This window comes from Panthera leo, chromosome A3 (assembly GCF_018350215.1).
Source record: "Panthera leo isolate Ple1 chromosome A3, P.leo_Ple1_pat1.1, whole genome shotgun sequence".
Classification (NCBI taxonomy): domain Eukaryota; kingdom Metazoa; phylum Chordata; class Mammalia; order Carnivora; family Felidae; genus Panthera; species Panthera leo.
The window spans coordinates 13,946,816-13,961,138 of NC_056681.1; the positions used below are offsets into that span (position 1 = coordinate 13,946,816).

The 14,323-nt window shown below is 53.9% G+C and overlaps 1 protein-coding gene across 5 annotated transcripts in view; it reads right to left on the reverse strand.

The window, feature by feature from the left end:
- Nucleotides 1–4,365: 4,365 nt before the first annotated feature.
- The window catches only part of EYA2 (EYA transcriptional coactivator and phosphatase 2), a 256,555-nt gene continuing 246,597 nt past the window's right edge, over nucleotides 4,366–14,323 (reverse strand). For all 5 annotated transcript variants that reach the window (XM_042930777.1, XM_042930776.1, XM_042930778.1 and 2 more), the window contains 2 exons: nucleotides 12,275–12,375; nucleotides 4,366–5,141 (listed from right to left, as the gene is read on the reverse strand). In XM_042930777.1, the coding sequence (XP_042786711.1) occupies nucleotides 5,061–5,141; nucleotides 12,275–12,375 (182 nt within the window). In that variant the 3' untranslated portion in view covers nucleotides 4,366–5,060. The remainder of the gene's footprint in view (nucleotides 5,142–12,274; nucleotides 12,376–14,323) is intronic.

The window sequence follows — 14,323 nt, forward strand, 5'->3', positions numbered from 1 at the left end:
TGCTTAATAGATGTCAGAAGCCGGGCTTGCGTTTGCAGCTTCTCATTCAACCACGCCCGGTGGCCAGCAGGATCCGAGGGCCACGACCAAAGAGGCCAGGGCCTCTGCCAACTCCGCTACCCATGGAGTAGGGGGTGGGGTCTGCAAGGGCACCTCACCCACAGCCAGGGTTTACCAAGTACTTCATCTGGGGCCAATACTCCCTGCTGGATTTTACAGTCCGTATCTGGCTGTATTTGGCTTAGCACTGGCCTTGAATGGACTTCAGGATATAAAAAGAAATCCCGGCATTTTTTCCCAAACAGCTTTAACTCTGATCACACGCACATTATTAAACACGGGAACAGCTTGTTCTTGCCCTTCGCAGGGCTGTGGCCGCCGTCGCGTCCCTTTGCCTTTCCGCGTAGACACAGCTGTCTGCTGGGATCCCCATCGTGGCCGCGGCAGGTCAGTGGATCAAGTCTTAGGCCTGGACGCAATGTCAACGGCGCTGCCATTTCGTCGAAGCCATCGCTGAAGCACGGGCACGGCCTGACGGCGGCAGTGCTTTCTGAATCTTTTCAAGGGCAGCCCTGCATTTTCAGGCCTTTTAATGAAGTGGCACCTGCTGGCTCCGGTCAGCTGTGGGGTCGCACTGCCCTCTGGTGGTCACCGGCAGGCATAGCTTCACCAGCGCTGAGCTGGCATCGAAGGGGGCTGAAAGCGCGGTGGGGAGACTGACTGGTCAGGAATCGGGACAGCGGTGGAATGTGGGTAGAGGCCGGGAAGGGCGCGAGGGAGCCTTCTGGGGACCTGGAAACCTCTTCCATCTTGTCTGAGTGGTGGTTACCCGGTGTGATCCTAGGTAACAATACACCAAGATGCACGCTTGGGTTTTGTGCAGGAAACTGTGTGTAGGTTATACAATGAAATTGAAACGTCTCCTTTAAGTTTATGAGGAACCCCAGTTGTTTTTGACCGGACACCCTACCTCCATCCTTCTCCCTCCAAACCATCCGTGGCCCCCCCGCCCCCAGTAGCCAGGGTGATTTTTTAAAAATGTAAATCAGATCAGGCCACTCTCCTGATTAAAACTCTCGGGTGTGTTCTCATCGGATTGAGAATCAAATGCCAACTCCAGTAAAACTCCAAATTCAGAACCAAAAGGATCCAACCACACCCGCCGGGGCCTTACCTTCCCACCCCATGACCTTCGTCCTCAGCTCCAGTCTTTCCAGGTTCCCCTTGTTTCCCTCCAGGTCCGAGGCTTTGCTTGCCCGCAAGCTGTGTACTTCCTGTGTCTCCCCCTGGAGTGCTTTCCCTGGATTTTCTCACCATCCAGGACTGAGCTCCAGGGCCACCTGCTCGGATGTGGCCACAGCACCCCCCACACCTTTCTGGTTACTCTGCTGCATCACCCCAAGGCTTCCTTCTGGACTCCAACCAGCATCTGAGGAGGAGAGAAACCCCCATCGCTGACCCTGCAACCCCACCCCGGGTATTCTGAAAGTCACAGAAAGTCTCAACCCCCAGAAAGACCCTCAGTGTTTACCCCCTGGACAAGAGGCTGCTTTTTGGACCCTAAATGTTTCACTGGACAGATCCTGTGATCTCTTTTTTATTTTATTGTTTTAATGTTTATTTACTCCTGAAGGAGAGAGAGAGAGAGAGAGAGAGAGAGAGAGAGAGAGAGAGAGAATGTGAGTGGGGGAGGGGCAGAGATAGAGGGAGACACAGAATTCGAAGCAGGCTCCAGGCACAGAGCTGGCAGCCCAGAGCCCGATGAGGGGCTCGAACTCACAAACTGTGAGACTATGACCTGGGCCAAAGTCAGATGCTTAACTGACTGAGCCACCCAGGCGTGCCCTGATCTTTAAGACAGTCTTATAGTAACTGATTCACAGCATGAAATATATAAATAAAGCACTCTACCCCTTACCCGTATGTCTGATAGTCCCTACGGGTCGCTTTTTATTAATTTCTTATATCTTCTTCCCAAGTTTCTTTCTGCCAATATGATCGTGCAGGTTTTACTTTTTCCTCGTTTTTACACAAAAAGTGCCACGTGCCATTCCGAAACTGGCCCTTTGTACTTCTGTGTCCACGAGATCTTCCCAAACGGATCCATAGGAATATTCTTGTCCTTTTTCGTGGTTGCACGGTACTCCATTATGTGGCCATATTGTAATCTAACCCCGTTCACCACTGATGGGTATTTGGGTTGTTTTCATTCTTTGCTACTCCCAACAGTGTTGTAGAAAATAAGTCTGTATGGAGTTTTCACACCTACGTAGATATAGCTGTAGATAAATTCTCAGAAGCGGAATTGCTGACAAGATTTACAAGTTGGATAAATATTGCCGCCTTTCCCTCTTTAGGAGTTGTGCAAAGTGCCAATTTCAGCTTCTACCAGCAGCCTCCGAAGGGCCCACAGCTCCTCTGCTCCTAGGAGTCCTACAGCTTCCAAACTTTTCTCAATCTGATGTGGAAAATGGCATCTCAACGTATGAGTGAAATTGACCCTCTTTGAATTAAGTCATTAGAAAAAGTGTTTGCTTGTTTGTTTATTTATTTGTGAGAAAGTGCGAGCAGGGGAGGGGCAGAGAGAGGGAGAGAGAGAATCCCAAGCAGGTTTCCACGCTGTCAGCGCAGAGCCTGATGCGGGGCTCAAACTCACCAACTGTGAGCATTAGGAACTAATGCTGTATCAATGGAAACCTACCCTAGGCATGTGGACTATTGCCTATAAATGAAACCAAATTAAAGAGTCCAAGGATGGAGAGAAAAGACTGGATTAAAAATTTTAAAGCCATTTTTTGAGTTCTGCATTTGGGATGGGAGTGTGGGGGGTGACTGAGGTCACGCATCCTGAAACTTGTCAGTCAAGGAAGCCAGAGAGTTCTGTTTTGTGTTTTGTTTAAGCCCCTTTGTTGTGTTTTTGTCCTTTGCAACTGAAAGGAATCCCAATGGCGGCCCTCTGATTTCTAAAACCCTTGGATAGGCAGATACCTTCAGCCTCAGAGGTTGACCTGAGGACTTTGTTGGGTCTCTGTCCTTATACTGGGCTGTCAGGAGGTTCTGGAGTCATGTCCAGACTTCTGGGAGGCCAAGGGCTTTTGTTTGTGAGTGCTGTATAGTCCAGTTACTCTAAGATTGTTCTCAAGAGCTGCAAGATATTGCTGGGGAAACAGTGAAGATAGCCTGGGGCCAATGAATCTTAGGTATCCACCACCCAGCCATCCATCCATCCCCCATCTGACCATCCATCTATCCATCCATCTATCCATCCGTCCATCCATCCCCCATCTGACCATCCGTCTATCCATCCATCCATCCATCCATCTATCCATCCATCCATCCACCCACCATCCGTCCATCCATCCATCCATCCCCCATCTGACCATCCATCTGTCTATCCATCCATCTATCCATCTGTCCATCCATCCATCTACCATCCGTCCATCCATCCCCCATCTGACCATCCGTCTATCCATCCATCCATCTATCCATCCATCCACCATCCATCCGTCCATCCATCCATCCATCCCCCATCTGACCATCCGTCTATCCATCCATCCATCCATCCATCCATCCATCTACCATCCGTCCATCCCTCTGTCCATCCATCCCCCATCTGACCATCCATCTGTCTATCCATCCATCTACCATCCGTCCATCCATCCCCCATCTGACCATCCGTCTATCCATCCATCTATCCATCCATCCATCTACCATCCATCCATCCATCCATCCATCCATCTACCATCCGTCCATCCCTCTGTCCATCCATCCCCCATCTGACCATCCATCTGTCTATCCATCCATCTACCATCCGTCCATCCATCCCCCATCTGACCATCCGTCTATCCATCCATCTATCCATCCATCCATCTACCATCCATCCATCCATCCATCCATCCCCCATCTGACCATCCATCTGTCTATCCATCATCTATCCATCCGTCCATCCATCCATCTACCACCCGTCCATCCATCCATCCATCATTCAACTTTCAATAAACACTGTACCTGTGTCAGGCTCTTATGGGCACTGAGTATACCGAATGAGGAAGATGCTGTCCTTGACCACTGGGAGCCCTGAGTCCTCTAGAATTCAGGCTAACACACTTACCTTACAGACTGTGGCCTCCCAGTTTCCGTGAGACCCAGCCTTGGACATTTAGTCACAACAGCAGAAAAGGAGTTGACCACCCCGGTGGTTAATGTCAGGATTAAGGGGCAGGTCTGTCTGTGTCACCCAAACATCTTCCTGTGGGGATGGCTCAAAGTCTACTAAAGCCTATTACAACAGACGTCACGGAGGCCTTAAGAAGAGCGGTCATAAAGTAGCGACACCCTACCCCACTTCAAAATGTAAACGTGGGTTTATTTAATGCCTTTTATCCGTCACAAAGTACCGCCGCCTCCCCAGGGTCCCCTCCCCCTAGAAAACAAGATGGCAGCATAAGGCACGTGCACTGTCCACATGACGTCAGGTTAGGGCCTTAAAAACAAAGATAAGCAACCGTCTTCCCATCAGCCCCGAATCGCCTCCCTCACCAATTGTTCAAGGAATGATTGTCCCCCCAAAGCACAACTTGGAGCCGAGAGCGCTTCAGTTAGAGCAGCACGGCTCTGCATGCCAGTTCAGAAAACCAAGCCCAGCCAACGACTAAGAAGACCCACGACACAGGCACGAGAGCGTAATACCGGAGTAGTGAGATCAGTCCATAAATTAAAAAGGAAAAGTAAAACCCAAGCCCGTCCCCCTCCTCACCGCCAGCCCTCCCCCAAATCAGCAATAAGTCGCTTTTGTTCCGTTGAGTCTTGCGGAAAAGCCCGGACTCCCAGCCGGCCCTTTCCTCCAAAGTTAAATATGCCCAAGCCCCTGCCGGGCACTGTGCGTCTCAGGACCCACGTGGACCGCAAGGACGGCTTCTGAGATGGTCGCCAGGCACGTCCCCTCGGCCGCGGGGCCCGGGGTCCCGCATCTGGCGCGGAGGCGGGGGAGGCGGGGGAGGCGAGGGCCCCGGGTGGGTGGGAGGCACCCGGGGTGGCAGGTGGCGAGGCCGGGGGTCCCGCTATAGATACTCCAGCTCCAGGGCGTGCCGCAGTGCCTCCAGGTCGGCGTGGCAGGATATCCGCCAGAAGGGCATGTTGTGCTGGAACAGAAGGAACACAGGACGCCAGCCGCTGGGTTAGGGCCCCGCCCGGCGCCTCCCGCCGGCCACCCCCCCTCCCTGTGCCCACAGCTGGAGCCCGGTGAGAAGGCCACCCGTGTCAGCGTGGCCCGTGGGTGTTTCCCGAGCCAGGAGGCAGACCCCCTGTCTGGCCAGGGTCCACCGGTCCGCCCACGGTCTCTGTTCCCCTCGGGGCCCGTGCTGCCTGGGACACTGACTGTCTGATGCTCTGCCCTCCCCCGGGACCCGCGTGGCCTTCGGCGGTGCGCTGACCCGGAAAGAAGTCACGCAGTGACAAAGCCGTCCTTCTTAGAACCCCGGCCTTGATCCTGCTGCTTCACGATCAGAGTCTCTACCGGGTGCTCCTGCGACTTTCACCCCTCCCTGACGTGTGCTAATCCCCATCTAAACTGACCGAGCGGGTCCCAGCGAGACCGCCTGTGATACCCAGGGTTTTATTTTTTTTTTATTTTTTATTTTTTTTAAATTGAGTTCTTTTTTTTTTTTAATTTTTTTAACGTTTATTTATTTTCGAGACAGAGAGAGACAGAGCATGAACAGGGGAGGGGCAGAGAGAGAGGGAGACACAGAATCTGAAACAGGCTCCAGGCTCTGAGCTGTCAGCACAGAGCCCGACGCGGGGCTCGAACTCACGGACCGCAAGATCATGACCCGAGCCGAAGTCGGACGCCCAACCGACCGAGCCACCCAGGCGCCCCCCCAGGGTTTTAAATAATAGTCTCTTGGGGCGCCCGGGGGGGCTCAGTCAGTTAAGCGTCCAACGTCGGTGCAGGTCATGATCTCACGGTTCACGGGTTCAAGCCCCGCGTCGGGCTCTGTGCCGACAGCTCAGAGCCTGGAGCCTGCTTCCGATTCTGTCTCTCTGTCTCTCTCTCTGCCCCTCCCCTGCTCGCACTCTCTCTCTGTCTCTCCAAAATGAATAAACGTTAAAACAAAATCAAATAATAGTCTCTTAAATCTACCATTGGGGAGTCAGACCCTGGGCTAGTGCTCTGTGTTTACTGCTCCCTGAAGCCGCCCAAGCCAACAAAAAACCTGGAGGCAAAAACACAAACACCTTTCGCAAGTGGGGGACGAGAAAGAAAAAAAAATGGATTTAACCGAAGTTCAATCACCGGCAAGCCAGAACTAATTAGCATCATAATCACCGTCATCACAGAATCATTAACATCTGTCCGGTGCCAGGCACCGCGCTGAACGTGTCACACGCATCACCTCCCTGAACCAGGTCACTGATCTCCGAGAGAGGCACCCTGTCTTGTGTTACAGATGAGGAGACTGAGCCACAGAGATGTTATGTCAGGCTCGGAGGAGAAGGCCGGGTACGTTTTTATCGCTGGACGATTTAATCATTGGCTAAAGTTGTTGCCTGCCCAACGCCTCTCTCCTTTCTTGCTTCCGGAACCCCGAATTTGGCAGCACTGTGCCCAGGCCTAGGGGATGAGTTATGATTTCTAAGCAAGCCGTGGCAACGCCAGGCCTTGTTTGCCAGTGATGTGTCCTGTATCCCTCCTGACTTGTGACCCACTGAAAGCCCAGGAGGAAGGGGCGAGGGGCTTCTGGGAAAGGTTTTCCTCCAGGATTAGAGGGCGGCACCGGAGAAGAGACTTTCCTCCTTATTTTCCCATCCTATTTGGATGGTGTCACGTTAGCATGTGATGTCTGGAGCTGTGGCAGCCATTTTGAGATCACGAGGCAACAAATCAGAAACGAGAAAAGCCAAAGATGGTTAGAAAGGCAGAGCAAGATGATAGATAGGGATGCTTGGCGAAAAACAAGCTGGGGCACATCTACTTCTAAGGTTGTTAGGTGAGCAAGTGTTTAACTCGTCATTACATGGGCTTTCTGCTACCTGCAGCTAAGAGATTCTGAGCGTCCTCCAGACAGCCATTGGCCTTAAATTATTTACAAAGTGAACAGATGGTGCTTGATGAACATCTGGATGCCCGGAGTCCTGCCCTCTGAGATTCTACATCCACAGGCTAGAAACTATACAGGCATCCTGTTGGGTCCTGGAACCCATCAAATCCTTCCCCGCCTCTGGGGACTCTGCACGTATCACTCTGCGAATTCTTTATATCATTGTTGATCTTTACCTTTCTCGACTGTGGCAGGCGGGATAATAGCCCCCCAAAGATGTCCATCCAGGTCCCAATCCCCAGAACCCGTGAATGTGTGACCTCACACGGCAAACGGGACTTTGCAGATGTGATTAAGTGAAGGGTCTTGAGACGGGGAGAGCATTCCGAAGGCGGGGCCTCTGACTGTCCACTGCTGTGCCCTCCCTGGAGCCTCCTGCAGGGGTGGTGCACGCATACACAGGGTTCTCGCTGGAGCCACAGATAAGAAATCCAGAGGCACGAAATGACCCAGATGGTTTTGTCTTGTGAGCACTGTGATGGAAATAGAGCAGGGAGGCAGGGCAGAGAGCAGCTGGGGGAGGACATCTATTCTGACAGCTGGGTCAGGAAAGGCCTCTCTAGGGAGTGACACTTAAGCAGGCCCCTGGGGGCGAGAAGGATGTGCAAACCTGTGTGTTCGGGTAGTCGAGGCAGAAGACAAAGCCAGTGCAAAGGCCCTGAGGTGAGTTGGGGCTTGGAATGTCACGTCCACTACTGCATTGCGTGGCTCCTGGCACATAGTAGGTGCTCAAGAAACACACACGGAAGGAGTGAAGAGGAGGGAGGGGGGAAGTGGCAAGGTGAGTTTCTCTAAGTCCTCAGTGACCACATCCTTTTTTCTTTCGCTCAAAGGAAGCAGAACACCACCCATCACGGGCAGCAGATGCCGTTTCTTTAATGCCTTCCTGTTGCCCCAGCTCCCCGACCCCCTCCTCACCTCAGCCAAACCTTCCCTTCTCTGCAAAGATGGATTTTGGTTCCTGCCCGGCCAATCCTGTCTCCCCTTAAAGAGCGTAATTCATTTTTCTGGGCCGAAATGAGCAAACGTGGAAGAGAACGTCTCGGCCACCTCGATCCCAGCCCTAGAGCGCAGGTGGATTTATCACTTGTGGAGAGGTGGAGACAAACGACCCGCTAAAATGGAGATATTAACAACCCTGTCAGCCCGAACAGCCACAGCCCCTTGTCCGGTCGCCGTATTTCTCGCTGCTCGGGTGTCCGGCAGCCTGGGCTAATGACTCCCATCCATCAGGCCGGGAGAGTGGCTGGTGCACAGCGTTGCTCGCTAATGGGCTGGGGCTGCCGCTTTAGACACTGGCGGAGGTTTTCGGGGGGAGCTCAGTATACAGGGGTGTGTGTGCCCTCTCACTCTTGTCTGACCAGCTTGGGGGGGGGGGGGAGTGCTCGAAACTCCTAGGTCCACCCCCTTCTCGTTTGGCATTTGGAGCAAAACACACATCCGCTGGCGTGTACAGCTGTGTGACCTTAGGTGCGTTAATTAACCTCTCTGGGTCTCAGATACGTCCTCTGTAAACTGAAGCAAACGATACCCACTTTGCAGGGAGGGTTGAGGATTAAGTAAAACGATGAGGTCAGTAATCAGGAGGAGTGGTTAAGGGCACGGGGTTAGGCCAGGCGCCCCGAGGTGCCAGTCACAGCCCTGCCACAGGCCCGTGGCGACGGAGACTGCCAGCGGCCTCCATCATCGCTCCCCCCCTTCTCTCGCAGAAGCGGCCTCCTTTTTTCTTAGCGAGGGACAGGGTGGCGGAGAACAAAGGCTGCATCTCCCAGCGGGCTCCGGAGCCAGGTGGGATCACGTGATTCAGATCTGGCCAATGGGACGCGAGCAGCGTGGGGCCCCCCCGGGACCGCCTGCGGCCTTCAGGGGAAGAGGCATCCTCCCCCTCTTCCTCCCCGGTCGCCGCAGTGTGGACGTGGGCGGTGGCAAGAGCAGCACCGGAAATGGCAGAGCAACAACACGGAAGGAGCCCGGGTCCCGGAAGCCTGTGGATGTTTTTACGTGACTGAGGGAGGGGCCTCTCTACTGTTTAACCTGCTGCCGGGCATCTCCGGCCACCCCAGCCCCGCTCCAGGCACCCGCCCTGCTGAGATGCTCCCGCCCAGTCCCTGCTGGGGACCCCCCACCCCCTCCTCCTCCGCAGGTTGCAGCAAAGTGCTTCTCCCAAGGGCTCGGAGCAAGCAAAGGAGAGATTTGGGTGAGTTTTCACAATTATGTGCAAATGATCATTCGTATTTTCTCTCTCTCCCCTGGCTCCCCGGAGAGAGAAGCTCTCCTGAATTTCTAAAGGTTGTGTTCTCTTTCCTCCCCCTCCCCACTGGCGGGTGCAGAATACTAACAGAGCTTCGGGCTGGTGAGAACTCACTACGCATGGTTCCTCTGCTCAGCCCTGGGTGCAGATTCCCAGCAGCCGTTCCAGATAAGGAAAGGCAGCTCAGAGAGGGGGCGTCATCTGCCGAAGGCCACACAGCCTAAAACGGCAGAGCTCGGATTTAGGGTAGAATATGCACTCCCCGTCGCAATCTTTCTGCGGGAGCAGGGCTGGCGGGAGGGTGAGGCCAGGGAGGTGCCTGGCCCAGCACAGGAAGGTGAGCCCAGACTAGCTGTTCTCAAAGGAGGAAAAGCCTGCCCTCTAGGGGTCAGTGCGGAAATTTCCGGAGGTGTGAATTTTGACCCCCCTAAATGTCTGGGGGCACTGCGGGGGCGGGGGGGGGGTGCACGTGTCCGACCCCCTTTCACACACCTTGGACCTGACTTTCGAGATTGTCGAATGTGCTATCAGATATTCAAGCAAGGAGAAACCCGTACGTAATCACTGGACCCCACGTTTTACAGGTCACATATAAACACAGCGTAGCTTGCGCATGCTCTCAAGCAAACCTGAATTTCCGGAAACGCAACGGGTAAATCAAGGGAAACCTGTATTTTGTTCTATTCGGAATCTTTCCATGAGTTAGTTGCTCAGCAGTTTGGAGAAAGCACGTTAGGACAGCAGCACCCGACCTGGTTCGTGAACGGTCGAGACTGCACCCCTGTGTCCCTCTGCGTTTGCCGGGTTGCACCCACAGCCACGGCACTTATGGGCACAAGCATTGGGATTGTGTGCCCGAACATTTACATACCGAAGCACACGGTATCGTGAGGACATAATAACTTGCCCTTTATTTCTGTCCGATGTCATCGGACCTTGGCCTTTTGGACACCATGGTTATATCGTCCATTAGCATTTCATTTCTAGAGAGAAAGGGCTCATTTCAGAACATTTACTGCTTACTCTGACCTAACAAACCCTCTCTGATTGTGAGAAGGCGGGAAAGTGTCAGGACCTCCACGGACGGCCCTGTCGTCCTCTGGGTGACGGCCGGATGGCAGGCAAGGGGTGCCAGGGGCCACAGGCCTAAGCTGGTTCTCCAGTCCAACTGTGATAGAAGCAAAACTTTATTTTGATCACGGTCACATGCTTAGGGCAGACTTCTCAGGTCTGAGCTTGGAGAGAGGGCGCCAGAGACACTGACAGCGGATCGTCTCATCACACAGACCATGCTCTTGACCTGGCACAGCGTTTCTGGAACAGTACTCATGCGTGGTAATTCATGTGATTCATGCTACTGCTTTGGTCATTTCTTGTGTTATCACCTCTATCACGATTAGTTACTTAACATTTTTCTCTCTAAATGAATTCATTTTTAAAACATTTATTTATCGGCGGGGGGGGGGGGGGCATGGGAGCAGAGGAGGGGCAGAGAGAGGAAGAGAGAGAGAACGCCAAGCGGGCTCTGCACTGTCAGCGCACAGCCCACCGTGGGACTCCATCCCATGTGAGATCATGACCTGAGCTGGAATCAAGTCGGATGCCCAACTGACTGAGCCACCCGGGCACCCCTAAATCAATCCATTTTTAAAGTTAAAGAAATGTGCTTTAAAAAGGAGAGCTCAGGGGGCGCCTGGGTGGCTCAGTCGGTTTGGCTCAGGGCTGCCTTCCCTCTGAGATCTACTTGGCTCACTAGCTCTCCTCCTCTTGTCTTTGCTCTCCTGTCACCCCCAGCACGAGGCCTACCTTGACCACACTTGCAACCTGTCCCGCCCCCACGGTCCCTTGGCAGTCCCTGCTTTAGTCTTCTCCAAAGCTCTGGCCACCGCCTCACACACATGCCTGCCCCCAGGCTGTGAGCTGAGGGAGGGGTGAGAGCCTGCCCCTTCTGCTCACTGCAGGCTCCCCAGCGACCGTGACAGCTGCGGGCATACGGGTGGCGGAGGCCCAGCTAATGGAGCTTACGCACTAGCTGGAGGGTCCCCTTTCAAGCCACCCCTCACACAGGCCCCGAGGAACGAATATGGACGGGGCGGGGAGGTAGCTGCTGGACGGACCAGAGAGGTAGCTGATCAGGGAATTCTTCCCTCACAAGTGCGGCTGAAGCCTGAGGCCTAAAGGTGGAGTCCGGAGGGGCTGGGAAGGGGAGGAACCTTGCAGGTGGGGGTGGGGGGGCTTCTAGCTCCGCCCCCGGCCCCCTTTCCTGGGACCCCAGGGGCCCTCCCTCTCTTTTCAGGCTTTGTCCACTAAGACCCCGAACGTTTCTGCATTTCCTTGGAATCCGTCGCTGGGGAGGGAAGGGGGAAACCAGGTCCTCCCAATTAAGCTCTGTGACATTAACGACCCACTTCCCAGGCCTCTGGGTGGGGGGCGGCAGGCTCTCTGGGATGCTGTTGACAGGTCCAGACCCAGGGCTCTGGCAGCTGTTTCTTTTCCAACAGCAGAGCTGCGGCCACCAGAGCCCCCTGCCCCTCTCCTCATGGGCCCGAGATCACAAATGCAGGATTTTCTTTTTCATTAGCTTAATGCTGTCTTTATTAACTGGGAAGGGTTCCTGGAACATATGATCAGTGAGCATGAAGTAAAGCGCACACACGTGCACCAGCCCCCCACCAGCCTGCCCTGACAGAGCGTCTCCGGGCTCCCGAGCAGTTGTCCCAGAAAACATCCAGGGCTACCAGGGGCGGCAGCCAAAGGCACCGAGGGGGATTTGCAGAAGGAAATTACTCAGGATGCTTCTGCGATTGCAAACGGGAGGGGGCCTGGGAGCTAAGAGCCTGGGAAGGAGGGGACCCAGCCTTTGCCTGGGAAGTGGAGGAAATCTGGGTAAAGGGCCCTGTGGCCCGAGAGGCGGACGAGGTACCTTTTTTGCCCCCTGCTCCTCTTCGACGCCGTCACCGATCACGATGTAGACGGCTTTTCTGCCGAATCTCTGCATTATCCTCTCGAAACAGCTCTCCTTCCCTGCACGCACAGGAGGGAAAGAGAGAGAAGACGCTGGGGACCCAGGACCGTGGCGACTCGTAATCGCTAAGGACAGACTTGGGCCTCAGGGCGACTCCCCTGCCCGTGTTTTCCTTGCTACCCGGTGAGGACCACCTCTTGGTGGTTCCCATCCGCCCAGCTGCGTGGGCAGCCGCAGCTGGACTCGGATCTCAGCTCATCCTGATGTGTGAGCAGGTGCAGGAACAGTAACGAGAACAGCACGACTAAAAGTAGCCGCACTCGCTGGGTTCTCTGTATCCCAAGCACTGTGCCGAGTGCTTCCCACAGCAGGGTTTCCCAGCCTCGGCGGCGCTGGCACGTGGGGCTGGGTAACTCTGTGCGGGGGGTGCTGCCCCGGTCGCTGTGATGTGCAGCAGCTTCCCCGGTAGCACCTCCTCCCGCTGGAAAACGAAAAATGTCTCCAGATGTTGCCAGATCTCTCCTGGGAGGCAAACTGCTTTCCCGGCTCCGTTTGGGAACCACTGACTTAACATTATTCATTTACTATGATGGCAATCCGTATGAAATTGCAAGCAGTGGAATTCCCATTTTAGAGATGAAGAAACTGAGGCCCGTGAAGTGCCTCGAAAAGGACTGGAGGAGTAGTGCCAGTAGCAGCGATAACAATAATAATAATAATAATAAAACAACTGTTATGTGTGAGCACTTGTGCTCTGCGGGGAACTTTGTCCTATGCTGAGAGGTATTTTGATCATCCAGTTTTTTTACAGACAGAGAAGCTGAGGCACAGAGAGGTCAAGTCACTTGCCCGGGACACCCAGCTAGCAAGCACAGAGTCCGGGATTTGAACCCAGGCTGCCTGCCCCCGTTGCTTGAGCTCCGAGCCGCTCTCTTATCCTGCCCTAGGTAGGACTCAGCTCTGCGGCAGACCGTTAATCCCTCTGTGCCCGCTTTCTCCTCTGCGGGAGCAGAGGCCGGGTGCAGAGCTGTGAGTCACAACTGTGAGTTAACAGAGTGACGTTACCACCGTGCAGTGCCTCTCCCTACAGCAGGTGGAGCCCGTTCTCCACCCCGCTGATACTGGGCCGGCCACGTGACTTGCTCTGACCAACACCGGAATGCTGGGGACCTGCCACGGGCAATGCGTGCGGGTGGTGTGGCTTGGCCCCCTTCACGTCTGCCATCGGTCATGAGACGAACGTACCCCTGATGGCCGCTGGTCCCACAGTGAGGGTGGATGTGGAACACAGCGGAACCCGGAGGCAAGTGTAGGGGAGCCACGGCAGACGCCCCAGACCCATGAGGGAGAAATCCACACTGCGAGCCACTGAGCGTTTGTTATGCGGCATCATCAGAGCAGAAACCTGACCGTTGGGAAAAAAATCATGCTTTTCAAGTTAAAACAGGGAGCTGGAGGCCACATTTCTGTGCGGTCTCCACCTGGATCACCCTCAGCTCGTTGACCTTCAGGCTCCCCAGGTGGGAAGCAAGTGGCTAAAACATTTCCCCGATGGGATTTAATGCCTCTGACGTGGAAACAGAGTCGATGGGCGGGACAAACATTTTAGACGCATCTGGGTTACAGATTCCTTTCGTGCAAAATCTACGGGAAAAAGATGCTGTTACATGAAACCTGGCTTTAAAACTTCTATCACAGGATGCTCATCTGGCCATTGGCTGGATCCTTCGTTCATGAATCGTCTCTTGACGTGCGCTACCCTGGACCAGAATTTCTCGAATACTCCAGAACTACCATTAACAGTTAGGACCAAATCTGGGAATCACTGTTAGGTAATCTTGAAAAAAATCAACTCACACTTCTATTTTTACTTAAACGAATTCATTTAAATATAGAATGGAATCACTACACATGCACACACACACACACACACACACACACACACACATTTTTTTTTACAGTTGAATTGTGCCTTTAGCATTCTTTTTTTGAAGTTGATATTTCTTT